Source organism: Grampus griseus, assembly GCF_964374135.1.
Source record: "Grampus griseus genome assembly, chromosome: 2".
Classification (NCBI taxonomy): Eukaryota; Metazoa; Chordata; class Mammalia; order Artiodactyla; family Delphinidae; genus Grampus; species Grampus griseus.
Genome location: NC_139018.1, coordinates 87,823,612 through 87,851,092, shown reverse-complemented (window position 1 = coordinate 87,851,092; position 27,481 = coordinate 87,823,612). Strand labels below are relative to the sequence as shown.

General features: G+C 36.0%; 1 protein-coding gene across 1 annotated transcript; it reads right to left on the bottom strand.

Moving 5' to 3' along the window:
- Nucleotides 1–3,913: 3,913 nt before the first annotated feature.
- TERB2 (telomere repeat binding bouquet formation protein 2) lies at nucleotides 3,914–24,556 on the bottom strand (the record flags this gene model as incomplete). Its single annotated transcript, XM_082648992.1, has 7 exons — nucleotides 3,914–4,056; nucleotides 9,376–9,464; nucleotides 17,471–17,556; nucleotides 21,074–21,135; nucleotides 23,373–23,512; nucleotides 24,295–24,376; nucleotides 24,493–24,556. The coding sequence occupies 7 exons, from the start codon at nucleotides 24,554–24,556 to the stop codon at nucleotides 3,914–3,916; spliced, it is 666 nt and encodes a 221-aa protein (XP_082505118.1).
- Between the last annotated feature and the right edge of the window lie 2,925 nt (nucleotides 24,557–27,481).

The window sequence follows — 27,481 nt, the reverse complement described above, 5'->3', positions numbered from 1 at the left end:
GCATGTGTTATATGATTCCATTCATATAAAATGTCCAGAATGGGCAAATGTACAGAGACAGAAAGTAGATTAGTGGTTGTCTAGGGCTAGCAGTATGGGTGTGGGAGAGGGGCATAGGTGTTGACTTCTAGTGGGCAAGAGGTTCCTCTCTGGGGTGATGAAAAAGTTCTAAATCAGACTGTGGTGATGGTTGCACAACTCTGTCACTATACTAAAAACCATTAAGTTGTACCATTAAATGGGTGAATTGTGTGATATGTGATTATATCTTAATAAAGCTGTTAAAAAGAAAAAAATTACTATTCCATTAAATTGATACAATATGATTTAAGGTGCCATTCTATTAATTCATTATTAAATACTGAGGTCATTTTCAGTTTTTCCACACTGCTGAGTAACAGTGTAACCAAATATTCCATTTGAAAGACTATTTTCTACTAAAGCTGCTATAAATCTAATAGGCATGTAATGTCACTAAGGTCATCTTTATAACTTCAAGATCAATACTTTACAGATGTAAAGAACTAGTTATCTTCCACACAATTATCTTCCATAAAACAAGGTCAGTAGCCTGTTCTTAAGCCTCATTTATGGTTAGTTTGGCAGTAAGAGACACAAAACTATAGTGCCTTAAACAAAAGAGAAGCTTATTTCTCTGTCACATAAAGTTCTAAGGCTTCCCTGGTGGCACAGTGTTTAAGAATCTGTCTGCCAATATAGGGGACATGGGTTCGAGCCCTGGTCTGGGAAGATCCCACATACTGCGGAGCAACTAAGTCCGTGCGCCACAACTACTGAGCCTGCACTCTAGAGCTCGCAAGCCACAACTACTGAGCCCGCGTGCCTAGAGTCCGTGCTCCACAACAAGATACGCCACCGCAATGAGAAGCCCGCGCACCACAACAAAGACCCAATGCAGCCAGAAATAAATAAATAAATAAATTTATTTTTTTAAAAAAAAAGTCTAGAGGTAGGCAACCCAGGGCTGGGGTGGCAGATATCTCCACAATGTCCTCAGGACCCCAGGCTCCTTTTAGTTTACTGCTTTGCAAATCGTAGAGTATGCTTTTACAGTTCAAATAGTAGCTATCACATCCCCATTCCAAGCAACAGGATAAAAGAAGTAGGAAAAATGAGTGGAAGGAAAAGGGCAACAAAGGGGACGTGCCAGATGTCATTAAGAAAAGTTCCCAGGGAATTCCCTGGTGGTCCAGTGGTTAGGACTTGGCGCTTTCACTGACGAGGGCCTGGGTTTGAGCCCTGGTCAGGGAACTAAGATCCTACAAGCCACGCAGCGTGGAAAACAAAAAGAAAGTTCCCAGAAGCCATTTCTACTGTGCATCCATTGACCAAAACATTGTTACACAGCTATACTTAATTTCAAGTAAAACTGAGAATATCATCTTTATTCTAGGTAGCATGTGCCCAGATAGAAATTAGGGGTTCTGTCATCATGGAAGAAAGGGTAACAAACAGACATTCAGAAGTTAGTAGCAGACTCTGCCAATGACTCATAGCTTATCTAATGACATAAAACCCTACCAAAAGCTAGAAAGAAAAATAATCTGATCACGAAGGATGAAATAAATAAGATGAACTAAGAACTACACACTAAATAAACAGTATGAGGAATAACTATGCCTAATAGTGAAAAGCATCATAGGAGACATGATTGCAGAAGGGCAGAGAAGTAACCAAAAGTTCTAGTGTGGGGCAGCATTTTAAACAAAATGGGAGCCAGAGGCAATCTATCAGATACAGAAAGGCAAATAAAAAGAAACAGTTTAAATGATCAATGAAAAAATCATACTGCTTTTCACTTCCCATTTATGTTCCTTAAAAAACTAAAAATAGAACTACCATACAACACAGCAATCCCACTACTGGGCATATACCCTGAGAAAACCGTAATTCAAAAAGAGTCATGTACCAGAATGTTCATTGCAGCTCTATTTACAATAGCCAGGACATGGAAGCAACCTAAGTGTCCATCAACAGATGAATGGATAAAGAAGACAATAGATTTTTAACAAAACAGTTTATCTTTGCCTATTTTATTTGTTCACATGCTTCTAATTCCTGAAAGGCTTATATTAGCAACTGATTTTATTGCCTCTCGTTCTATTTCAAGCATATATATTGCATCTGACCTTTTCTATATACACTTAAAGATATAATCACTTCTGTTTGGGAATCACTTTTGTTGTAATTTTTTATTTACTTTGTTAATACATGCACACTACCTATGTCAGAAAAATACCGGAACACTCCCAAGAAATCCCAAGTACATAACTTGGTGTAAATTTACTTAATCCTTTTAATCAATTCAAGATACACAGACAGGGGCTTCCCTAGTGGCACAGTGGTTGAGAGTCCGCCTGCCGATGCAAGGGACACAGGTTCGTGCCCCAATCTGGGAAGATCCCACATGCCGCGGAGCGGCTGGGCCCGTGAGCCATGGCCGCTGAGGCTGCGCGTCTGGAGCCTGTGCTCCACAACGGGAGAGGCCACAGCAGTGAGAGGCCCACGTACCGCAAAAAAAAAAAAAAAAAAAAAATACACAGACAGGCTTGGTTTTTACATAAGAAACATAATCAACTGGATGTGACTAAGATAAAGTGTTCAGGAGAGATAATATTTAATACGTTTCAGGAAAAAGATAATTGATACTTAGGTGTTCAGAAGAATTTAACCACAAATATGAAGATATATAAGCAAAAGTTACCATATGGGAAAAACAGAACTTTCTCAGCTGATGCTGAGATTAGTGTTAAAATTTTGTATTATGAATTTGAGTCATGAGAGAAAGTCCGGGGCCCACATATACACAAATGATCCAAACACTAAAAAATTTCATTTTCTTTAGATAATTCTACAACTGGTATGCACTTCCCAGAAGAAAGTACAGTTTTAATAAGATCATAGCTTCACAGGTATGTCATTTACAAGTCTCCAAAATGTAATAAACCCACCAGATTCTACATAGCATGATCATATGAATAAAGATAAGAAGCTGCCTCTTGAAATCACTAAATCTCAACACTATTTCAGCTTATTTAAAAGACAAGCCAAGCATGCTTGCTTGTTTCTGAGTCCCCTTTGCAGATCTGCTATTATAACTGACATAGACTACAGCGTATACCATGTGGGAGAGTGGGGAAGCACTGGCCTGGAAAATCAAGAGGGTTGTGTTCCAGTCCTGGTTTAGCTCCCAGTTAGTCACTCTAAGCAAGACAACTTCTCAAGGCCTTCATTTTCTCATTAAAAACAAACAGGCTGGACTCAGTATTCTCTAAGGTCCTTTCCAGCGCTGTGATTCTATGGCGCCTTTTGGGTTCATTTCAGAAGACATAACACTTGTTTACATTAAATCACTTCTGATACATTTATTATCAGAAACTGTCCATACATGAAGTCTGAATTATTAAAATGTTTTACTTTTACTTTCTTACATATTTTTCAAGTCCGAAACAGTAATTCAAAACTCAACTATCGCGTTCTAATTTTTTAGTCAAAATAAGATGACCAGAATCATAAAACTTAGCATTCACAACATTAACCCTAGAAAAAATATGCATAATTAATAGAACATTAAAGCCAAAAGAATATCTGACAGAGCGAGAGAGAAATTAAGACTTCTTATGAAGTATGTTTCATTGACAATTACTCCATAACAACTGTGCACTCAGAATTTGTGGACATAACCTTACAAGCAGGGGAAAAGTCCAGCCCAAATGTCAAAACACAGAGCCAAATGAATCTGAATTTCCTAAAGAGACATTTTGAGGAAGAATGAATTCTTTCTTCTCCATTTCCCCATCCCTCTGTCCCAAAGAGGAGAATTTAAAATTATGTACTCTTTTGGCAATATTTTACAGAAAATAAATGCCGAGATAGAAGGACAATATTTAACTTAGTATTTCCTCTTCAATTCGTTTTTTATAGCAGACATGTTAATTTCATTTTGAACATGGTATGCCAAATAACCTGAACTTCCAGGAATGAAGTCATGTAGCTCCCCAAGAAATTTCTTCATGGCATCAATTGATATATAACCTACAGAATAAAATATATATATAGGAAATTCTATCATATTATCTGCTTTTCAATGTCTTTGATTTATTAGATAAGATTCCCAAAGAATGTTTTTAGAAAAGAAGTAAAAAGAAGAAATACCAGTGAGAAGATTCTCCATGAAACTTGATAATTATCAGGGAACACCTCCCTCCCCCCTTCACCACTATCCCCCCAGGCTTCTACCTCCTTTTAAAACACAGATTCTTGATTTGCCACTTTGACTACAGAGAGTGTGATGTACAGGTTAGGGATGGAACATAAAAGTACCTAGACCAAAATAACTGGGACATGTGTCTGGCTTAGAATGTAATCACTTAGAATTACCTATCCAACTAGCTACTCACAGCACAAACAGCTAGCTCATCTTCCCTAGTAGAGCAAGCGACACTTTCCTGCACTGCTAACACTGAGATAACAGTCTTTATTAAAAAATTAATAGGAAAATTGTTATCACTGCTTGGTCAACAAAGGTTACAGGTGTGAGGAATTCTGATGTCATTAATAATCTGAAATAGATATGAGAATCAAAAAGAAAACCTAGAATGGGGAGAGCTTAAGGACTCAATGACTTTAAGCAATATTTCCTTGATAGCAGCTGCTCATCTGAGTGATAATGTTTCATGTGTAATATATGTTTGTGGTTTATACTAAAGTTGAAACCTGGTTTAAAAGTAGATACTGTATGAAAAAAATTCTGGTAGAGCTCAGGGATGACTGAATTTAGACCACCACCATTATCACCAGGTTATCTATACAGTTTGATTGTTTATAATAATAGATAATAAATTCACAGTTAATAAATTAACTATGAAGCCAATCATATAAAATAGACTCCTATCTTTAAAGATATTTCAATCATAGCCATTTACTTCAGAAAATCTTTTAAAGCACAATTACTATACTCCATATTGTTCATGGTCTTTGCCTAACAGCTAGATTTCTATGTAAAATAAACTAGCACATAAAAATATTAATGTTTAATTAATTGCACATATACACTGTGTGAAGTTTCTAAAGATATATATGAGGATACAAAAATTTAAAATAATTACCATATTAATAAAAATATTCCTGTAAGTTAAAGAAGGATAGGACATTTATGCATAAAAATGGATTATTGTAGCAGTTTTGGAGTAGTTAGGACTTTAGGCTGAAGTTCACATACACCCAATTTAAACTAGCTTAAACAAAAGAGGAGTTTACTGGAAGGACATTGCCATATCAGTCAAACTATGAGGAAGGCAAACATATTGCTGGGAGTTGGAAATAACAAACATATTGCTGGGAGTCAGAAATAACTAGCACCAGCTCTCATGGCCATGTCACTAACCTCCAGTTTTTTCCTCTGCATGTTAGTTTCATTTTCCTCTCTTGACACAAGCTGGCTTTCCGTACATGGTAGAAAACATGCCCGCTGATAGCTCTTAAGTTTTATATCTTAGAGCTATGGTCACTTGAATAAGAATGACATGACTTGTTGCATTCCATGTCTAGAAATCCAGACAAAGAACTGTGATTGGCCCAGCTCAGATCAGGCATTCACTCCCAAACCAACTGTTGCGGGTAGGAGCAAGCTCATGTTTTAGAAAATGTAACCCAAATGAATTGGGAAGAAGAAAAGAGAGTTCTTAGGAAAGGCATTCTTGGTGGACAATTCCATATGAGTCTGTGGTAGCCAGCCCCCCCCCAGATGGCCCTGAATGATCCCTATCTCCTGGTATTTACGAATTCGTGTAGTCTCCTCCTACTTTGTACTTGGGTTGGTCTATATGACCAGCAGCACTTGGCAGAAGTCATGATATGTCACTTCTGAGAATAGGATATAAAAAAGACATGGCTTCTGTCTGTCTTGGGCACACTCTTTCTCCCACTTGCATTTCACACTCTGAGGAAAGAAAGCTACCATGTTGTGAACAGCCCTATGGAAAAGTCCACTTGGTGAGGAGTCTAAGCCTTTTGCCAAAACCCAGCAAAAATCCAAGGCCTGCCAACAACCACATGCATGAGCTTTGAAATGGATTTTCCAGTCCCAGCTGTCCCTTGAAATAACTGCAGCCTGGCAAACAACGTGACTGCAACCTTATTAGAGATTATGAGACAGAAGAATCCAACTAAGATGCTCCAGGATTCCTGGCCCTCAGAAACTATGTAATAGTAAGTGTCCATTGTTTTAAACTGCTAAGTTTTGGAGCAATTTGTTACACAGCAATAGATAATTAATACAGTATCTACTATAAGTTCCCAAACTTTTAATTATCAGAATTTTTGTTTAAAAATTTTTGCCTGCAAGATATTTATCATTATTAGTAATTTTTTTCCTTTTATTAATCACACATGTAGCTGTTAATCAGAACTTTTTATCATGGGTAATAACCAGTGATATCAGACCTAGAGGATTTAATTCCAGTCAAAAACAAAAAACAGACCAAAAAAAAATCCGTTGATATTTTATGGGACATTGGTAATGCCTGTATATATTTTTGGTTGTCACAACTTAGGGGTAACGGGGGTGGGGAAAGGTTTCTGGATGGGATACTACTGGCATCTAGTGGGCACTGGCCAGGGTTGCCCTCTCCAACAAAGAATACCTGTCCTAAAATGCTGGCAGTTCCAGGACTGAGAAACCCTGTTCTACAGTATAGTCCAACTTGTACTTTCTAAAACCAAACATCTAATTAGTTTTATTTTAAGAGATTTAACATTCACTGAGTTGAACTCAACCCATTTTGAGGAAGAGACAGTCAAGGTATAGTCACAAAAATTGATACCACTGCCTAAATTAGAACTCTCATTCACAACATTTTCAATTAACACAAGATGATTTTCCCAACAAGAAGTTATTTCTTCCTGTACAAGCAGATGGGCATGACAAAAAAGGAAGGACTGTCACTTTACCTCAAAATTAAAGACAAATGAATTATCTTTTTTTTTTTGGCCATACCATGCAGGATCTTAGTTCTCCAACCAGGGATCAAACCCGTGCCCCCTGAAATGGAAGCATGGAGTCTTAAGGGGCATGGAGTCTTAACCACTGGACCACCAGAGAAGTCCCTGAATTATCTTTTAAAAAATGAAGCTTTCTTCCAAGAAAGTGTTATTTTAAAATTTAATTTAGAAATATAAAGAAGGAAGATAATTATTCAATTGCACAAATTAAAAAAATCAAAAATTTTACTTCTACTGATAAAATCAATACCAGCTTACCACAGGTTAAAATTATACTTTAAAGATTCTACTAATGATTATTTTTACAGTTCTTTTTTAGTTTGCTTTTATATAACACTGTCATGTCTTTTTGAACAGTCAGATGGCAATGAAACATAGAGCAACATTGTTACTTGTCCAAAACTAAGCATTTGTCTTTATTATGTGGCTGATTTTAATATTTATCATTGATCTTTATAATATGTTATCAAACACTTGGTAAGTCCAAATGAACAAAAGATATTTAGTACCTGGTGATGGAGTTGCCTGAAGCAAAATCAATACCAGTACTATACCACAACCATGGTTTAAGGTACCTACACTTTATCTGAATATGTAGGTGTAAGGATAAATCTAGGCAGCAATCAGCTACTCCCAGTCTTAGTACTTAAGTACAGTTGACTCACCAGTAAGGTTGGGGTTAAGGGTGCCAACCCACCCTGTAGTCGAAAATCCACTTATAATATATAGCTAGCCCTGGGGATTCAAGGTTCCTCTTATCTGTAGTTCTACATCCACAAACTCAACCAACTGAGGATTATGTAGAACTGTAGCATTTATTATTGAAAAACATCCTCTTATAAGTGGACCCTCATAGTTCAAACCCATGTTGTCCAAAGGTCAACTGTACTTCTACTTAGTTCATTGTCCTTTGGAGTCAACAATTGCTCCTAAGAGTTCCAAAACTGACTTTTCTACTATCACAGTTGGATAGAAGTTTTCTTTGATGTCTCCAACACTCAGCCCAAAACTACACATTAAACATTCTTTTTGAAGTGCTTTTCTGAAAGCTATTTTACATCAAATGAACAGAAGAAAAAAAATAATAAAACAAATGTCTAGACAAATTGGTTAGAAGGAACAGTAATATGAGAGAAGACATTTAGGAATTTGTGAACTAGCTGCAAGAGGTAGTTTTGACACTGCTAAATAAAGAGAAAATGATAAATGTACAAATGATTTTATAATGAAATGTCAAAAAGCCTATACTGTTTAATTGCAGTGTCTTAAAAACAATTTTTTTAAAACCTCTATTTTTAAAATTATCAATGACCCTGCTGAATACTACCCAGATCAAATTATCCAAATATTATTTCCTTATCTCACCTCACGTAGCACTATCCAAATCCCAATGGTCACTTTTCAACTAGTTCCCTTGTTTGCACCCTCTCAATGTCAGCCTCAGTTAGCTGTCTTCTCTTTATGTTGGGCACTAGGAAACCCAAATATGGAGTCCATTGACACCTGGATGATCCATGAAAGGGCTTCTGGGCATAAGTGAGCCTCTTTAAATTACATGTAAATTTGTGTGTTATGTTTGTGTGTGTGTATGCTTAGGGAAAGGGACTTATGTTTCATCAGATTCTCAAAGGAAACTATAATTAGAATTGTCCATACAATTAATCTTCCAAATTGGGACACTTAAGAGTAAAGCAGAAACTAACACACCATTGTAAAGAAATTATACTCCGATAAAGATGTTAAAAAAATAAAAAAGAGTAAACGCTAATGCCAGGACAACACTCATAAATTGGGACTGTCTTATGTAAACAGGGGTGTGTTTTCACCTTACCCATAGACCAGGATTTTTTTTTAACATCTTTATTGGAGTATAATTGCTTTACAATGGCGTGTTAGTTTCTGCTTCATGACAAATTGAATCAGCTATACATATACATATATCCCCATATCTCCTCCCTCTTGCGTCTCCCTCCCACCTTCCCTATCCCACCTCTCTTGGTGGCCACAAAGCACCAAGCTGATCTCCCTATGCTATGTGGCTGCTTTCCAGTAGCTATCTATTTTACATTTGGTAGTGTATATATGTCCATGCCACTCTCTTACTTCGTCTCAGCTTACCCTTCCCCCTCCCCGTGTCCTCAAGTCTATTCTCTACGTCTAGGGGCAGGACAGACCAGCATTTTAACACAGAAAATATGGAGCCTGTCTTTGGATTAGTTCTGCAGATTAATTTATTTAACGTGTGAATGATGTCTTCTATTAGCATGTATAATAGAGGGGGCTCTACTTTGTACAAAATATTCCCTTGTTTCTTCCCTACTTGGGTTGACTCTAAATTTTATTTTAAATTACCTGTTACCATGTTGTTCACTGGATAATTCTGAAGAGGGAAGTACATCTGCTTTTCTACAACTGGAGTCCTTATAAAATGCTTTTCTGTGCTATAAAATATAGAAACACATAGAAAGTCATGTTTATATTTTTTTGGACTTGTTTTACAAATGAGAAATGATTCCAGGCAATATATATAGCAATCTAATTGCTCTGTGATCAGACTTCAGTCTTACTGGGTGAAAACATTAACTACGAACTCCTTTGTGCTTCTAAGTAATACAAGGGCCCATACAGATATTTTTGGCTTTCTGGGCTGCTTCCTAAAACAAATATTTACTGAGTAAATACAGATGTGGGTCTTTTTCTCAATATTTTTGAAAGTATAATAATGCAATAATACTTTATAATTAGATAAAAAACAGATATACATATGTAATCTCAAATATGTTAAAAGAAAAGGCTCCATTTTAAATAATCACAGCATTTATTATTATTCAGTGTTCAAATAATTGGAACTCTATTAATTCGTATTTCCACACTTTAAAATAAATAAAAAATGATGTCTGGGAAAATCATGAGGTATACTAAGTGACTTCTGAGTTAAAAAGAAAAAAAGTTAAATTATTCTGAGTGTGGTTGTATAGTATATAATTAATTATATTCTAATTTTTAAAGAGCTAAGCAGTTTTCAACTAAAATATCCTATTTTCTAACTGCCAAATAACAATTTACTATATTTAGACTACATATAATCCATAGGTAATACAATTGTATGAAAATAAAAACCTTAATAAAAAATTGGAGTCATCCTTAAATTTATTTTCCTAAAAATTCTAAAATTACACTGAGTGATAACAAAGGTTTTACTTTCAATTTGTTTAAAAGTTAGAGTTCATCTAAACTCTTCTAAAAGAAACCATAGCTCAGTTAGGATGAGATCCTACAAATAAAGCAAAACAATATTCCCAGAAAACTCAGGGACTAAACAAGGATACCCATTATCATTGCTATTATTTGTCATGGCTCTAAAATTTCTGGCCAAGCAAAAAGAGATGAGGGAGGGGAGAGAAAGAAATGGAAGAGATATCTAGTGAAATGGAAGAGTTATATAGTGAAACGGAAGAAGAAATAGTTTCATTATTAACAAATGATATAAACGTGTACCCTGAAAAGCCAAGAGAATCAACTGAAATATTTTTAGAATCTTAAAGATTCCAAGTGGGTAAATATAAGACAAATACCCTCAAATAAATGACTTTTCTATGTCAGCAATAACTAATGAAGGAAGAAATGATCCAATCCACAATAGCAACAAAATTCATAAAAATCTAGGAATAACATAATAAGCAGTTTCTGATTCTATTTGTAGAAAAATCAGGAAACTTTACTAAGATACAGAAAAGAAAAATAAAGAAAAACAAAAAAGCATTGTCTTGGATAGGAATACTGAAAATTATAAAGACATCAATTCTTCTCAACCTTTAATATAATTCTCAATAAAATCCCAAAGGGATTTTAGTGTTTAAGAAAAAAATAATTCTAAAATTCACATGAACAATCACATGTTAGAAGATCTAATAGGAGGCAAGAACAAATTTACAATAGAATGAAAAAAAAAACCTAGGAATAATCTTAAAAGAACTATAAGATTTATATGAAGGAAATATGAAAGTGTTTTTTAAGGGCCACAAAAGAAAACTTGAACAAGTAAGGAAAAAAATACCATTTTCTCAGATAGGAAGATTCAGCATCAAAGTCTCCCTAAATTAATCTATATTTTTTTGTAATGTCACTAAAAATAACAACAGAAGTTTTTGTTTTAATATGAACAAGCTGGTTCCAAAACTCAGATGGAAAAGTAAACCAGGAAGAATAGTTAACTAAGAAAATTTGGAAAAGAGTAAGGAGGAGGAACTAGCTCTAGATATTAAATCATATTATAAACAACTGAAACAGAATGGCACTGTTGCATGACAAATTAATGGAATCGAATATAAAGTCCAGAAATAGACCCAGATACTTATGTGGATTTAACCTAGGATAAAGGTGGCATTTCAGTAGAGTGGGGAAAAAGATGAATTATTCAATCAATAGCCAAGAGTAGGTAACTATCTGAGAAAAAAAAGAAGGTAGATCGCCACCTCATATCTTACACCAAGATATATTCCAAACGTATCAAAGATTTGAATTTAAAAATAAAGAAATCACTAAGAAGAAACCATAGCAAAATAATAGTAATCTTAGAGAAGACTTTCCTAATTATGACATAAAACTCAAAAAGCCATTAAAGAAAATATTAATAAGAATGAATACATATAGTAAAAAATTTCTGAATGCAAAACCCAACATTTTTAAAGTCAAAAGACAAACATAAGCTAATAACTGTAATTTATTTCACAAAAAATTAATTCTCCTAAACGTAAAGGGTTCTTGCAAAAAAATAAAAGTCAATAGAAAAACGTGCAAAGGATATGAACAAACAGTTCACAGAATAGGAACTATAAATGGTTCTTAAACATATGAAAAGACATTCAACCTCACTCATGATGGCAATTCAGACAAAAAACTAGAGTAAGATACCACTTTATATCTATCAGATTAGGAAAGACCTAAACATATGTTAGCACACTGTGTTGGAGAAAGTATAGAAGAAAGAATGGTGACTAACCATCCCAGTTTACCCTAGATTGAGGGGTTTCTCAGGACATGGGCTTTTCAGTGCTAAAACCAGGACAGTCCCAAGCAAACCTGGATGGCTGGTTACCCTAGCCTGGAAAAGGTACTTAAATACACAAACAATAGGAATGTAAACTGGTTTAACCTCTATGGAGGGCAATTTGACAATGATTGTATCAAGGATACAAAATGTATATGCCTTTTGACCTAGCAATTCCCCTTCTAAGAATTATCCTAAAGACACTCGCACACATGCAAAATGACATTACATGATCAATCACTGAAGCACTGTTTTTAACAGCAACTTAGAAATTACCTGAAAGTCCAGTAAAATAGGAGACTAGTTAAATAAATTATGGTAAATCCATACAATAAAATAGTACACAGCACAAAAATGAAAAAGCTCTTTATGTAGTAATATGGAATGATCTCCAAGGTAAATTATTAAGAGAAAAAAGGCAAGGTGCTGAACAATGTTTATAGAATACTACTATTTGTGAAGTAGTATATGCATATATAAGAAACTGATAACATTGGGGTTGCCTCTGAGAGGGAAACTGGCTATCTAGGAGCCAGTATATTTCATAGTTTCCCCTTTTGTGTATCTTGGATTTTGAACCATATGAATATACTTCCTAAAAAATAATTAAAATTTGAAAGTAGAAAAATAATAAGTAGGCATGAAGAACTAAGGAAGAGATTTTTAAAAGGAGAGTATCACACTGGTCAGAATGGCCATCATCAAAAAATCTACAAACAATAAATGCTGGAGAGGGTGTGGAGAAAAGGGGACCCTCTTGCACTGTTGGTGGGAATGTAAATTGATACAGCCACTATGGAGAACAGTATGGAGGTTCCTTACAAAACTAAAAATAGAACTACCATACGACCCAGCAATCCCACTCTGGGCATATACCCTGAGAAAACCATAATTCAAAAAGAGTCATGTACCACAATGTTCATTGCAGCTCTATTTACAATAGCCAGGACATGGAGGCAACCTAAGTGTCCATCAACAGATGAATGGATGAAGAAGATGTGGCACATATATACAATGGAACATTACTCAGCCATAAAAAGAAACGAAGTTATCTGTAGTGAGGTGGATGGACCTAGAGTCTGTCATACAGAGTGAAGTCAGAAAGAGAAAAACAAATACCATGTGCTAACACATATATATGGAATCTAAAAAAAAAAAAAAAGGTCATGAAGAACCTAGGGGCAAGATGGGAATAAAGACGCAGACCTACTAGAGGATGGACTTGAGGACATGGGGAGGGGGAAGGGTAAGCTGGGACAAAGTGAGAGAGTGGCATGGACATATATACACTACCAAATGTAAAACAGCTAGCTAGTGAGAAGCAGCCGCATAGCACAGGGAGATCAGCTTGGTGCTTTGTGACCACCTAGAGGGGTGGGATAGGGAGGGTGGGAGGGAGGGAGATGCAAGAGGGAAGAGATATGGGGATATATGTATATGTATAATTGATTTACTTTGTTATAAAGCAGAAACTAACACACCATTGTAAAGCAATTATACTCCAATAAAGATGTTAAAAAAAAAATTCCCTGTGCTATACAGTAGGTCCTTGTTGACGATCTGTTTTATATAGAGTAGAGTGTGTATGTTAATCCCATGCTCCTAATTTATCCCTCCCCCCACCTTTCCCCTTTGGTAACCATAAGTTTGCTTTCTATGTCTGTGGGTCTGTTTATGTTTTGCATATAAGTTCATTTGTATCATTTTTTTAGATTCCACATATAAACAGTATCATTTGAAATAAATAAATAAATAAAAATAAGAGGAGAGTAATGAGTTTGGTACTTACTTGCCTTGTCAGGTATTAAAATACATAAAGTTATATAACTTAAAAGAATATTATGTTTATATCAAAATAGATCCATAGATTAATGGAATAAAACAAATAGTCTAAAAACAGATCTCCAGACATTAAACACAACATATGAGAATGGAAATCACATCAGTTGGAGATAGATTTATTCTTAAAAAACTGGTGGAAAATTCTTATTTGTAAGACAAAAATAAACTTCGATCTTCACCTATTACCATACATCAAAATAACTATCTGCAGAATTAAAAACCAATTTGATACCTGAATGGGAAAGGACTTTTCTGAACATAAAAGCGATAGAAGAAACGATAAAGGAAAAGTGATTAGTTTAACAATGTAAAAACTCAAAGCTTGTATCTCTAAAAAATATAAGCCAGAGAACAATCTGAGGAAATAATGTGACAAACTGGCAAAAGGATAATATAGCTAAAAATGTCAGACAAGTTGATAAGAAAAGCAATAAGACTCCCAATAGAAAATGGAGAAAGGATAAAAACAAGTCACAGAAAAGAAAATGTAAAATGCTAATAAATTCAAAAAGATTCAAACCTACTAGTAATCAAAGAAAAATGCAAATTAAAACAAGATGCTGGGCTTCCCTGGTGGCACAGTGGTTGAGAGTCCGCCTGCCGATGCAGGGGACACGGGTTCATGCCCTGGTCCGGGAAGATCCCACATGCCGCAGAGCGGCTGGGCCCGTGAGCCATGGTCGCTGAGCCTGCGCATCCGGAGCTTGTGCTCCACAACGGGAGAGGCCACAGCAGTGAGAGGCCCGCGTACTGCAAAAAAATCCCACAAAAAACAAGATGCTATTTTTCATCTATTAAATTAGCACAAGCCTTCTTATTAATACTCAATATACTGATGAGGATGTGGTGAGACCAACACTGGTGGCAGTTTTAAATTTGTACTTTTGAGGGAAGCAACTGACAATAGGCATCATGGCCTTTAAAAACACTCATACCTCATTAATACCGTAAATTCCACATCTGAGAATTTACATTAAGAAAATTATCACGGGAATTCCCTGGTGGTCGAGTGGTTAGGACTCTGTGCTTTCACTGCCAAGGGCCCGGGTTCTATCCCTGGTTGGGGAATTAAGATCCCACAAGCTACATGCCACAGCCAAAAGAAAAAAAAAATCTAAAAAGTAGAGAAAGATTTATTTTTAAAAAGATGTTCATGAAGGTGCCACAAGAGCAACAAATTGTAATTTTTAAAAAAAAAATTAAAGGAAGGTGGTTAAACAGACAATAAGATTAAATGCCATATACAGCCATTACAAATCATAATATTAAATAAGGTTTTTCAGAATGGGGAACTGCCCATAGAATATTAAATGGAAAATCAAGAGACAGACTATATCTGCAGTCTGACCTCAACTCTGCTTAATGTGTATGTCTATAAAAAGCTAGCAAGAAATGTACTAATGTTGATGGTGGTTATCTGAGTGGTGGGTTTGCTTATAATTTAAATTTTCTTTATTCTTTTCTTTTTTAGTAGTTTTTCTTTTTTTAGCATTTTCCATCTTGACAAATTACATGCTTTATATTTATAATAAAATAATTAAGAACAAGAAAAATAAGCAAAAATTCATGCCATTTTCAGAAGATCTGGGAACTTACTGGGAAAGGAAAACAGCATAGTGATTAAGAGTTTGGACTCTGGATCAGCTAGAGTCGGTATCAAATTATGTTCACTACTTAAATAATATTGGGTGAATTATTTAGCTCTCTGAACCTGTTTCCTCAATTGTGAAATGAGGCTAATGCTATTTAACTATCTTATAAGGTTGTGAGCATCAAATGAAATACTGTGAACTGCTTAGCTCACAAATGTCTTATATTTGGCAAGTGTTCAAAAACTAGCTCACCACTTAGTGTTCACTATCACTAGTAGCATGCCAAAAAAATAAACTTCGAGTAGGGACAAAGTGTATTTTATCTATGTTTGCACTGCACCCTCTGGTGGTTCTACAAAGAAAAAGGCTCTAACTAGACACCTACTTTGTCTATTTTTGTTGTTGTTATTGGAAAATACTGGACATATTTTCCCCAGATTTGTAAGCCCTCTTTGTATATTAAGGAAAATAGCCTTTGTCAAATACTTTTTCAAGTGTATATTTTTCTTTTGTCTTGGTTTATGGTATTTTTATTTCCATGTGCAAGTTTAAAATATTTTTGGTAGTCATATTATCAATCTTTTCCTTATGCTTCTGCATTTTGCAGGACAACCATTTCTTTTTTCTTTTTTTTTTTAATTCTTTTTTTAAAAAATTTATTTGCTTGTGCCAGGTCTTAGTTGCGGCACTCGGGATCTTTAGTTGTGGCATGTGGGATATTTTAGTTGCAGCATTCAGGCTCTTAGTTGCAGCATGCAGGATCTAGTTCCCTGACCAGGGATCAAACATGGGCCCCATGCATTGGGAGTGGAGTCTTAACCCCTGGACCTCCAGGAAAGTCCCAGGACAACCATTTCTTGAAAAAAAAAAGAAACCATATATATCTGATGTCTTTCCAAGTCAAGTGAATCACTGGGAGTTACTTTACTTTTTAATTTCTATTTCCCATTCTTCTCTTACAAGGTCACTTAGGATAACCATTTTCTTCTATTTCTATTTCATTTTTCTTCCTCTCCTTACCAGCTTCTTATCTCAGAAACCATAACAAGTTCAAAGGAGTGCTATACATAGAGATCTCAAAGACCTAGAATATGGATACTCAAACCCAAGCGGTGGATTATCTAGAAGTCATAGGACCATGAAGCAATAGTTTACTAAACTTAAAATTAAATATAAAACTTTATGTTAAATCAGATAATAACTTATTTCAAATTAAAGAAAAACAGGAGGTACAAAAGGTATAAAAAATTATGGGAAAAAACTTAAAATTAAAAAAACTATATAAATTAAACTCATTAATTCTTATATTGAAGAAAGATCATTTTTATTTCAGCAGCTAAATACCAGACTTTCATATAGTTAATGCTCCCTATGAACATATGAAAACCACTGAACTGGAAAATACAGAATTAGGACTAGATAATGAGTAAGTCTGAAACAAGGGGGCCTCTCAGAGATTGGACCTAACACGATGGCAAGTCCATGTCTGTTTGTCTTTTAAGATATAATTTTAATTTCTTAAACCAAAGTAGCCACTTTACGAACAATTTGGGAAGGAAAGGGGGAAATCACCCAGAACTCCCAATCCTAATAAAATTACTGCTAATATTTCTTTCTTTCTTATTATAATACATAGTTTAAAAATAATGTAACAGTGATCAAAATATACATAAAATTTTTGTTTATTTTCTGCAAGGATAGTCTAGCATAATAGTTAAATGCATGCATTCTGGAATTAGACTGACCCAGTTCAAATCCTGCTTCTTCCCACTTAGTAAAAGTTTGTATGACTTTGGGCAAATTACTTAATCTATATATACTTGATCTCTTTTTCTGTAAAATGGCAATGGTGATAATGATATCAATCTCATAAGACGACTGTGAAAATTAAATGAGATAAACACACAGTGTTCAAAGGTGTCTATACTTAATTGAATATCAGTGAAGTATACAAATTCAGTACCTTTTAGATAATTCTTTTTTGTGATCCGTTGCTAGTACACTGCTTTCCCTAAGGGACTTTATTTCATTTGGTGTTACTTCATCATGCTGAGAGCAAAAGAAATCACATTTAAAAAAATCAGCACACCAATGATGCAATCAATAATTTTTTTAAAAAAGTAAAGAAAAAAATTGGCAATATATATCAAGAGTCACAAAAATATTTATACACTCAGGTCCATCCCATCTAGTTTGGTGGGAAAAACTCACAAAATTTTGTACACACACACATACACACACAGAATTATATTATATATTTTTAGAGATACGTAAAGAAAGAAGACCAGGATTTTTAAAATATCAGCTGTGTTTGTATTAGATAGTAAAACTGACTGATTTTATTCTCTTTTTGATTTTTTGAAATTTTCCCTAATGTGGTCATATTACTTTTTAGTTTAAAAAAATAAGGAAACCAAAAAAAGTATTATTAATTTAAACTTTCTTAAAATCCTTGACTTGAAAACTCCTAGGCTTCCTGTGAGCTACAAATCAAAAATATGAAGTAAGCTGAACAAATTAAGTTTCCCCTTAAAAATTAAAGTGGAGTATTTAGCTATGAAGTTACAAAAGAACTAAATGTATATTAAGCTTTTCCAAAAGATTATGTGAAAGTGACTGACCTCAGATACTGGTACCTATCACATAATATGTTTACTTAATATGCCATTAGGAAATTTCTATATTTGGGTCACAAATCCACTCCAAACAATAAAAATGTTCCCCAAATTACCTTCCAGGTTTACCCTTTATAAAAAATATTTATTTCTTTATTTGGCTGCATCAGGTCTTGGTTGCAGTGTGAAGGCTTGTCTGTAGCTTCTCTCTAGCTGTGGCACGTGGGCTCTAGAGCTTAGTTGCCCATGGCACGTGGGATCTTAGTTACCTGACCAGGGACTGAACCCACATACCCTGTATTGGAAGGCGGATTCTTAACCACTGGACCACCAGGGAAGTCCCCAGATTTACCCTTATTATTGCCATTGGATGAAGTACCTTCTACTTACATATTCCATGGTTACATTATTATAATTGGATAATACTCAACATCAATCAATATTTGAAAGAACAAAATCCTTTATCGTATAATCATACAATTTCTAGAGTCAACAGTCAGTACAGGCATGTGCTACTAATTTTTTAGTAGAAAGAAACATTAGATTGGATTGGAGCTGATAAAATCTGGTTCCACTTTGCTAACATCTGGTTATGTGAACTAAGTCAGGTCTTTACCTTCTTACCTCAGTTTTCTCATTTCTAAAACAGAATGATTAAATTAACGAACTTTAAGGGCCTTTCGGTATACTCAATAATTATTATCAAGTAATAACCATTCTACCACCACTCATGTCCCTGGAAACACTCTGACAAGTCAAGGATTAGATATTTGATCCTTAGTACAACATAGCCAACGATACTAAAAGAGCTATTATTTTCAGATGATGACGCTTTGGGAAGAAATAACAAGTTAATGAAAGGAATACAAAATGCATAAATTAATTGCTGGGCTTTAGACATAGAGATTTTCTCTCTTTTTATTTTGAAAAACTTCAAGCTTACTGAAAAGTTAAAGAATAATACAATAAGTACTATATACCTTTTGCCCAGATTCACAAAGTGTTAACATTTTTGCCACCCTGCATGCCCTCTCTCTCTCATTTTTTATTTTTGCTGGACCATTTGAAAATATTTGCAGATATTATGACATTTCACTCAATCTTTAGCATGCATTTTCTAAAAAAACAACAACATTATTTTATCATTTTAATACCACTATCATAATTAAGAAAATTAACATTAACTCAATATCACCTAATATATACATTGCATATTTAAATTTTTCCGACTGTCCTCAAAATTTCTTTTTTACATTTTTTTAAATTAAAAAATCCACAATCCATTCAAGGTTCATACATCACATTTGGTTCTTATGTCTCAATCTAGAACAGTCTGCCCTGTTTTTTTTTGTTTTTTTATGACATCGTTTTAAAGAGTCTAAGCCAGTTAGTTGCTTTGTGACATGTTCCATAATCTGGAATTATCTGAGTATTTACTCATGATTAGATTCACAATTTTGAACAAGAACACTACAAGATAATATTGTGTACTTTTCTTTTTTTGGCACCATGAGGTGGGCGAGATCTTATTTCCCTGACCAGGATTCGAACCGGGGCCATGGCAGTGAAAGTGCCGAGTCTTAACCACTGGATCCCCAGAGAATTCCCTATATTGTGTACTTTTTATTATATCACATCGAGCTGAACATAACAAGAGGTTGTTCCAATATTGGTGATGCTAAATTTTATCAGTTGGTTATGGTGGCGTCTGCCAGGTCCCTTCATTGTAAAGGTACAAGCATTGCTTGCCTTTGTAATTAATAAGTAATCATCAATGAAGTGATCATTTTAGATCATGATTTTAACACCCATTAATGACACTTGCCTAAACCAATTATTTTACTGGGGGTGGTACAGTGCGAATTTTCTATTCTATCATCCTTTCTTCGTTTATTACCTTTTATTCTGAAAGGAAATTTTCCCTTATCCCACCCTTTCCTTCCTTCCTTCCTTGCTTCCTTCCTTCTTCCTTTTCCACCTTTGTTCCTCCTTTCCTTCCTCTGTTCTTCCTTTTTTCTTTCTTTATGCTTTTGGAGTATCACTATGGAATCACGGATTTTTAAAAAAATTTAATGTATGGGCTTCCCTGGTGGTGCAGTGGTTAAGAATCCACCTGCCAATGCAGGGGACACGGGTTCGAGCCCTGGTCTGGGAATATCCCACATGCCGCGGAGCAACTAAGCCTATGTGCCACAACTACTGAGTCTGCACTCTAGAGCCCGGAAGCCACAACTACTGAGCCTGCGTGCCACAACTATTGAAGCCCGCGCGCCTAGAGCCCGTGCTCCGCAACAAGAGAAGCCACCGCAATGAGAAGCCCACCCACCACAACGAAGAGTAGCCCCCGCTCGCTGCAACTATAGAAAGCCCGTGAGCATCAACAAAGACCCAATGCAGCCAAAAATAAATAAATTTATATTTAAAAAAAATTAATGTATATAATCCATTATTCTTTTTGATGCTCAAATTATCCCAAATTTGGCTTTGCATAAAGATTCTGAAATAAGTCACAAGCACAGGCAAATTTGAGGCAGGATGGCAAAAGCTAAAAAACTTTCAGTATTGCACACATTTATTAAGGGGTATTATTCATAACATTTAACAAATGGTACGACACAGGAATTAATCAAATAGCATCTACACTGGCAGTAAAGAACTGGTAAATACTGTGTACCTATTACTCCCTTAATATTACTGAGATTTCCAAGTTTTTTCAAATTTTCAAGTTTTTACGTGAATAATTTTATTCATACAAAAAAATCTCAATTTTACTAAGGTACTAGTGTAAAAATAATGTCAAACTAGATATGTTCAATAAAAGCATGTCCTTTAAGTTCCTTACTCTGGGTCATTGGTGCTAACATATCACAAGTAAGCATTTTTAAGATTACATTGCTTTCAAAATTTTTTGAAACTGTAGATTCTAATCGAGCACCTTAATTTACTCTTACCTTTTCTATCAGAGAATGTTGGTCTTGTTCCCAAATAAAACTACCAATTTTTCTTCTTATTTCTGTAGTAAGAAAAACAAATCCAATACTGTTTTTTAAAAAGTAACTTTGTAGAATTTTCTGAATTTTGTTTAGGTTTCAAATTTCTAAGTCAGTATTATTCCACTTGCATCAAAAGTACCTAAGATACTTGTTTAAAATGCAGATTCTTATTGAGCCAGATCATTGAGGAGAAGCTGGGGAATTGCATTTCTAACAAACTCTCCAGATCACTCCAGTGCATTATGAGAATCATTGTTGTAAACTTTCTTGGCTGTAATACATATCTTCATCTGATGTCAGTGTCTTTAGGCCAAGCATTATAAAGAAGACAACTGTCTAGTCAAAATAAAAGGCATAGGGCTTCCCTGGTGGCGCAGTGGTTGAGAGTCTGCCTGCCGATGCAGGGGACACGGGTTCGTGCCCCGGTCCGGGAAGATCCCACATGCCGCGGAGTGGCTGGGCCCATTCCATGGCTGCTGAGCCTGCGCGTCTGGAGCCTGTGCTCCGCAACGGGAGAGGCCACAACAGTGAGAGGCCCGCGTACAGCAAAAAATAAATAAATAAATAAAAGGCATAAAATTCCTGAATCTGTAGAGTGCTTCAAGAATTTACTTTGTTAAAAAAGAGGTTGGATGAACAACATGTCTAGTGGGCGTGGTAGTACAGGAATTCTACAATGCTCAGCATGTCAAAGGACTATGAAATTATCTTAAATCAATGATCTCAAAAGTTTCCACAGTATACCACTCAAGGACAAAAAGTTAACATTCCTCTAGACCTAAGCTGTCCAATATAGCAGCCACTAGACTAGATACATATTGAGATGTGTGGCTAGTCCAAAACAAGACGTGCTGTAAGTTTAAAATAAACAATGGATTTCAAATCCAGTATCAAAAAAGAATGTAAAATTTATCAATAATTTTTATATTGATTATATATTGAAATGATAATATTTTAGATACATTAGGTTAAATAAAATATTTCTTAAAATTAACTTCATCTCTTATTAGTTTTAATGTGGGTATTAGAAAATTTTAAATTAGTGTGTGGCTTACACTTGTCTGCCTCTCACACTTCTACTAGACAATCCTGGTCTAGGTGAATAATAATGCATACTTTTCATTTTTAAAAAGGATCATGTTTTCATTTAAAACAATTTTTTTAAAAAAATTGAATGCATTTTAATGTAAGATGCTAAACACAAAGACTTAATAGGAGTGATAATTTAAAATTAGATCAGATAGTCATTCCACAATATAAGTTCCCTGAAGGTGGGTATTCTCTGATTTGCAGTTTTTGAGTAAATCAATTCTCCTATCCAGTCATTAATTTATTTGCATAACCACTTAGAACAATTTATTTTTATAAATTATAACTAGGTCTCACCAGGACATCAACTATAGAAGGAACCCAATCTTTGGGGTTTCCAAAGCTCTTCTATAGAAACATTTTTCAAGTTTTTTTGTTTTTTTTTAAATACTCTGCTCACTGGGAATTTTTACTACTTTCAGTCTGTCTTTCTAGGGATGGACACATACACATCGAAAAACACATCAAGAATTGGACAATAATGCAAGACTTACAAAAATGGGATATTTAAAGTTAGTCCATAAAAGATAGGTAGGATTTGGACAGAACAGGATAAGAAAGGGGGTTCCAAGCAGGGAAAACTAAAAGGACCAATCTCAGAAGCAATTTACTCACTTGCCCTTTACTTGATAGGGTTGCTGAAATAATTAATGTGAAAGTACTTTCAATAATATAAAGAACAATATAAATATATGGGTTTATTATCACACTGAATCTTGAAATATCAGGAAAAACATCCAGAAAAATAATGGTGAGATTCAAAACTAGCAACGAACATTTATTATATACTCACAGGTCAGACTACTTAATATATTATCTCATTTTATCCTCAAAACAACTCGGGAGGTGACAAAATTAGTAAGTGTTGGATCCTAGCCAGTGAACACTGTGAGGACAAGATCTGTATCTTACTCACCACTGAATCCCCAGCACCTTGGTTGAAACGTGGCACACAATAAGAGCTCAATAAGAGCTCAGTGAACGTGTGAATGAATGATAAACAAAGCGAGGATGCACACCCAAGGCAATCTGATCCAAAGTACATGCTTTTCTATTTATATTAAATGATACAAAACACAAAAATCTCTGAGAACAAAGATCAGTAAAGTTGGGTGACATAGCTGGATTTGGCAGTCTAACAGAGATTAGATGAAAGATCTTTGCTAACCTTTTTGAAGGCATTCAGGAGGAAGAATAAAATGACCTAAAGCCACCGAGTTTTTTATTTCAGCATTAGCTACTGCAGAGAGATAGCAGGCGTGAAAAACTGTAGCATTATCTTCTATGTAATCAAGACTCTGATATATTCTAGGAGAAAGAAAGGAAATATTTGAAATTATGCAATGAACAAGAATGTATTCAACATTTCAAAACAGAATAAATGAACAGAAAGAGAATTATTGGTAGGTAATCAGGAGACTGGGGGTGGGGGAGTGAAGGGGTGAGAAGGGGATCAGCCAGGACGGTGATCAGACGTCTGTTTTGTAAACATAATCGGACCGCAATGTGAAGGCGGATCACAGGTGGACAGATTGGAGGCACAGCAACCTCTCAGATAGACTACTGTGATTTGGGGGTAAGAGGTAATTTACGCTGTATACTAAGATAGTGGCAGGAAGAACAAAGAACATTTACAGGGGCACAATCCATGGTGTTTGGTCATGGATTAATTAATGGATTAATGGGGATAGGGGTTATTATTCAAAAGAAACTACCAAGGTTTTAAGTTTAAGAACACAGCAGCTGGTACAGGTATGAGAGGCAGTCAGGAGATTTGGTTTAAACATGTTGAATATGAGGGTCCTTCAAGGCGCCACGGGGATGTGGGAGATTCAAATGGAAACACACCACTGGAACTCGGGAAAAGATCTGAGGACCAGGTAGGAAGCCATGCCATTGCGGCAGAAAAGAGAGGAGAAAGGTTAGCTATTCCCGCGCCTACTTCCTCCCCGCACATCTAGGATTGGACTGAAAACTTGCTCGTTTCCAGTATCTTCCTATTATCAATATTTATTAGTGGACTGCAACTTCTATCTCCAAATCCTGGCTCCTCATGACCCAAAAGGTACTGCCAGGTGGGCTTCAGGTACCTCAGCGTGTCTGGGTGTGAGGCATCGCAGCTGAACAAGAAATCGGCGGCCCTCGGGTCACTGATGGTCCCCCCTTCGGCCACTGTGGAGGCAAGAGCACAGGGTAAGCCCATCAAGTGTCCTGCGGCCAAGGTACCAGAGGGAGGAAGGGGTGCTCCCCTCCCCACCTCAGCCACCCGCTTCTGCCCAGCTTCCTACCCCAGAACTGCCTCAGGTTGCAGCTGACGCTGCGGCAGAACCAAGCCCGCTGCCCTTGAAACATGGCGCCGCCTCACACGCCTCACAAGCGAGGAGGTGGGGGGAGCGGGGTGGGGCCAGGAGCCGAGATCACTGATTGGTCGGACGTCTGAAGCCAGCTCCATGATTGGTTCTCAGAGTAATGGGCGGGGAAAGCCTGAGGCGCAACGGAGAAGGTTCCCGTCGCTGCCAGCCTGTGCGGACCAGCTCGTCGTATTGTGAGGAGGACCCTCAGCTTCCCCGGACTCGGTGGAGGACGCAGGTCAGTCGTGCTTGTGAAATTTAAACCCTAAGTATTAACAAAGTTGTTGTGCTGTGTTATTATTTTGAAGCAAAACTCCTTTTATCACTTCATCTATAAATGTTTCAGCTGGAATCTCTAAAAGATGAAGACGTCTTAAAAAACAGTACCATTGGGGCTTCCCTGGTGGCGCAGTGGTTGAGAGTCCGTCTGCCAATGCAGGGGACACGGGTTCTGTGCCCCGGTCCGCGAAGATCCCACATGCCGCGGAGCGGCTGGGCCTGTGAGCCATGGCCTCTGAGCCTGTGTGTCCGGAGCCTGTGCTTCACAACGGGAGAGGCCACAACAGTGAGAGGCCCGCGTACCACAAAAAAAAAAAAAAAAAAAAAAAAATCATTGGACTTCCCTGGCGGTCCAGTGGTTAACACTCCGCACTTCCACTGCAGGGGACAGGGCTTCTATCCCTGTTCCGGGAACTAAGATCCCACATGGTACATCCCACATGCCGAATGGTGCAGGCAAAAAAAAAAAAAAAAAAATTAAAAAATAGCAATTCTTCAATATAGTCATATATCACCAGTGTTCAAATTATGTTTTCTTTATAGTTTCCCCATCCCCCGCCTTACATAAGTTTTAATAAGCTATATTTTTCTGGTGTTGGGTCCACTTAATCTAAAATTTCAAAAATATTGATATAAAGTTGACCATAAAACCTTCTATAATATTTTGTAATGTCTGCAGGCTCTGTGGCAGTGGTTCCTTTTGCATTTCTGATATTAGTTACTGATGTTAGTGCCTTCTTTTCATTTCTTAGTCTCACCAGAAGTTTGTCATTTTTTTTTTTTTTTTTTTTTTGCGTTATGCGGGCCTCTCACTGCTGTGGCCTCTCCCGCCGCGGAGCACAGGCTCCGGACGCGCAGGCTCAGCAGCCATGGCTCACGGGCCCAGCTGCTCCGCGGCACGTGGGATCTTCCCGGACCTGGGCACGAACCCGTGTCCCCTGCATCGGCAGGCGGACTCTCAACCACTGCACCACCGGGGAAGCCCGAAGTTTGTCATTTTTATTAGACTTTTCAAAGAACAAACTTACGACATTTTTTATATGACTCCCATATATTTCTTTTGTATATCCTTAATTTCTGCTCTTATAATTTCCTTCTACTTTTTTTTTTGGCTTTAAATTGCTGTTATTTTTCTAATTTCTTGAAAGAGATGACTGATTTTCATCCTTTGTTTTTCTAATATGTGCATATAAGACTTATCGATTCCCTTTAAACTGTGTGCCAGTTTTTCAGATGTCATTTTTCATTATCATTCAATTCAAAATATTTTCAGATTTCCAATAGGAGTTTTTTTGATCCATGGGTTATTTAAAATATTTTAAAATTTCCAAATACATGTGATTAGTTATTTTGTTATCGATGTCTGGTTTAAATGAATTAAGGTCAAAGAATATAGCTTGTGTGATTATAATCTTTTTAAATTTGTTGTAATTTTCCTTCTGACTGAAGTATATGGTCAGTGTTCTGTGTGTGTTTACAAAGAATGCCCTGCAGCTGTTGGATGTTCTCAGGTGTTGGGTACACTGTTCTAACATATGTTCATTGAGTCAAGTTTGTTAATCATATTGTCTGATTCTTCTATCAGTTACCGAGAGAGGCATGTTAAAAATCTCCTAAGTTGTTTGTAGATTTATTAATTTATTGTTAATTACTGCTTTATCTATACAGAAATTATGTTAGGTGCATGCAAATTTATACTTGTTACTTTTAGTTGATTGAACAAGCATTGAAATATAAAACGCAGAACTTTAAAACATGTAGAATAAAACATAGGAGAATATCTCTCTGACCTCTGAGAAGGATTTTTTTGTAAATGAGACACAAGTATTAAGCCATAGGAGAAGATATTTGCAGTGCAAATAACCAACAAAGGATTGGTATCCAGAACATATAAGTAACCCTATGAATCAATAAGAGACAATCTGATGCAAAAATGGGCAAACATCTGTATAGGCATTTCACAGAAGAGGAAACTTAAGTGGTTAATAAAATTATGAAAAGATGCTTCAACCACAGTGGTAATTAGGGAAATGCAAACTAAAACCAGGAGATACCATTATGTGTACCCACCTTACTGATAAAAACTGAATTGTCAAAGACATAGATTAATGGGAACTCCCACTGCTGGTGGCAGTGTAAATTGGCACAATAGAGTTGACCAACTGTTCAGCATTACTTACTTGAAGATGTGCATACCCTATGTACCAGTGCTTATCAGGTGTAAACCTAGAGAATTCTTGCTCCCATTTACCAGGTCACATATCCAATAATGTTAATGGCAACATTGTTGCTAATAGCAATAGCAACAGCAACAATTAAAAAAATGAAACAACTAGAACCAACTACTTACCTATTAACAGTAGTTTGGATGTTTAAATTGTTGAATTTTCATACACTGGAATACAACATAAGTTTGAATTTTAAAAAAGCTAAGGAAGGCGTACAACATGATTCCATTCATTTAAAGTTCAAAGAACAGACGTAATGATACTATACTTTCTAGGAATACATACATATGTAGAATGGAAAAAACTAAACAATACATTTGTTGGAAAAACATACCTATGAATTATTTGCAAAAAAGAAAAATCCAGACACAAAATGTAGAATAGTGATTACCTCAGGGCTGGGAGAGATACATAGGGGC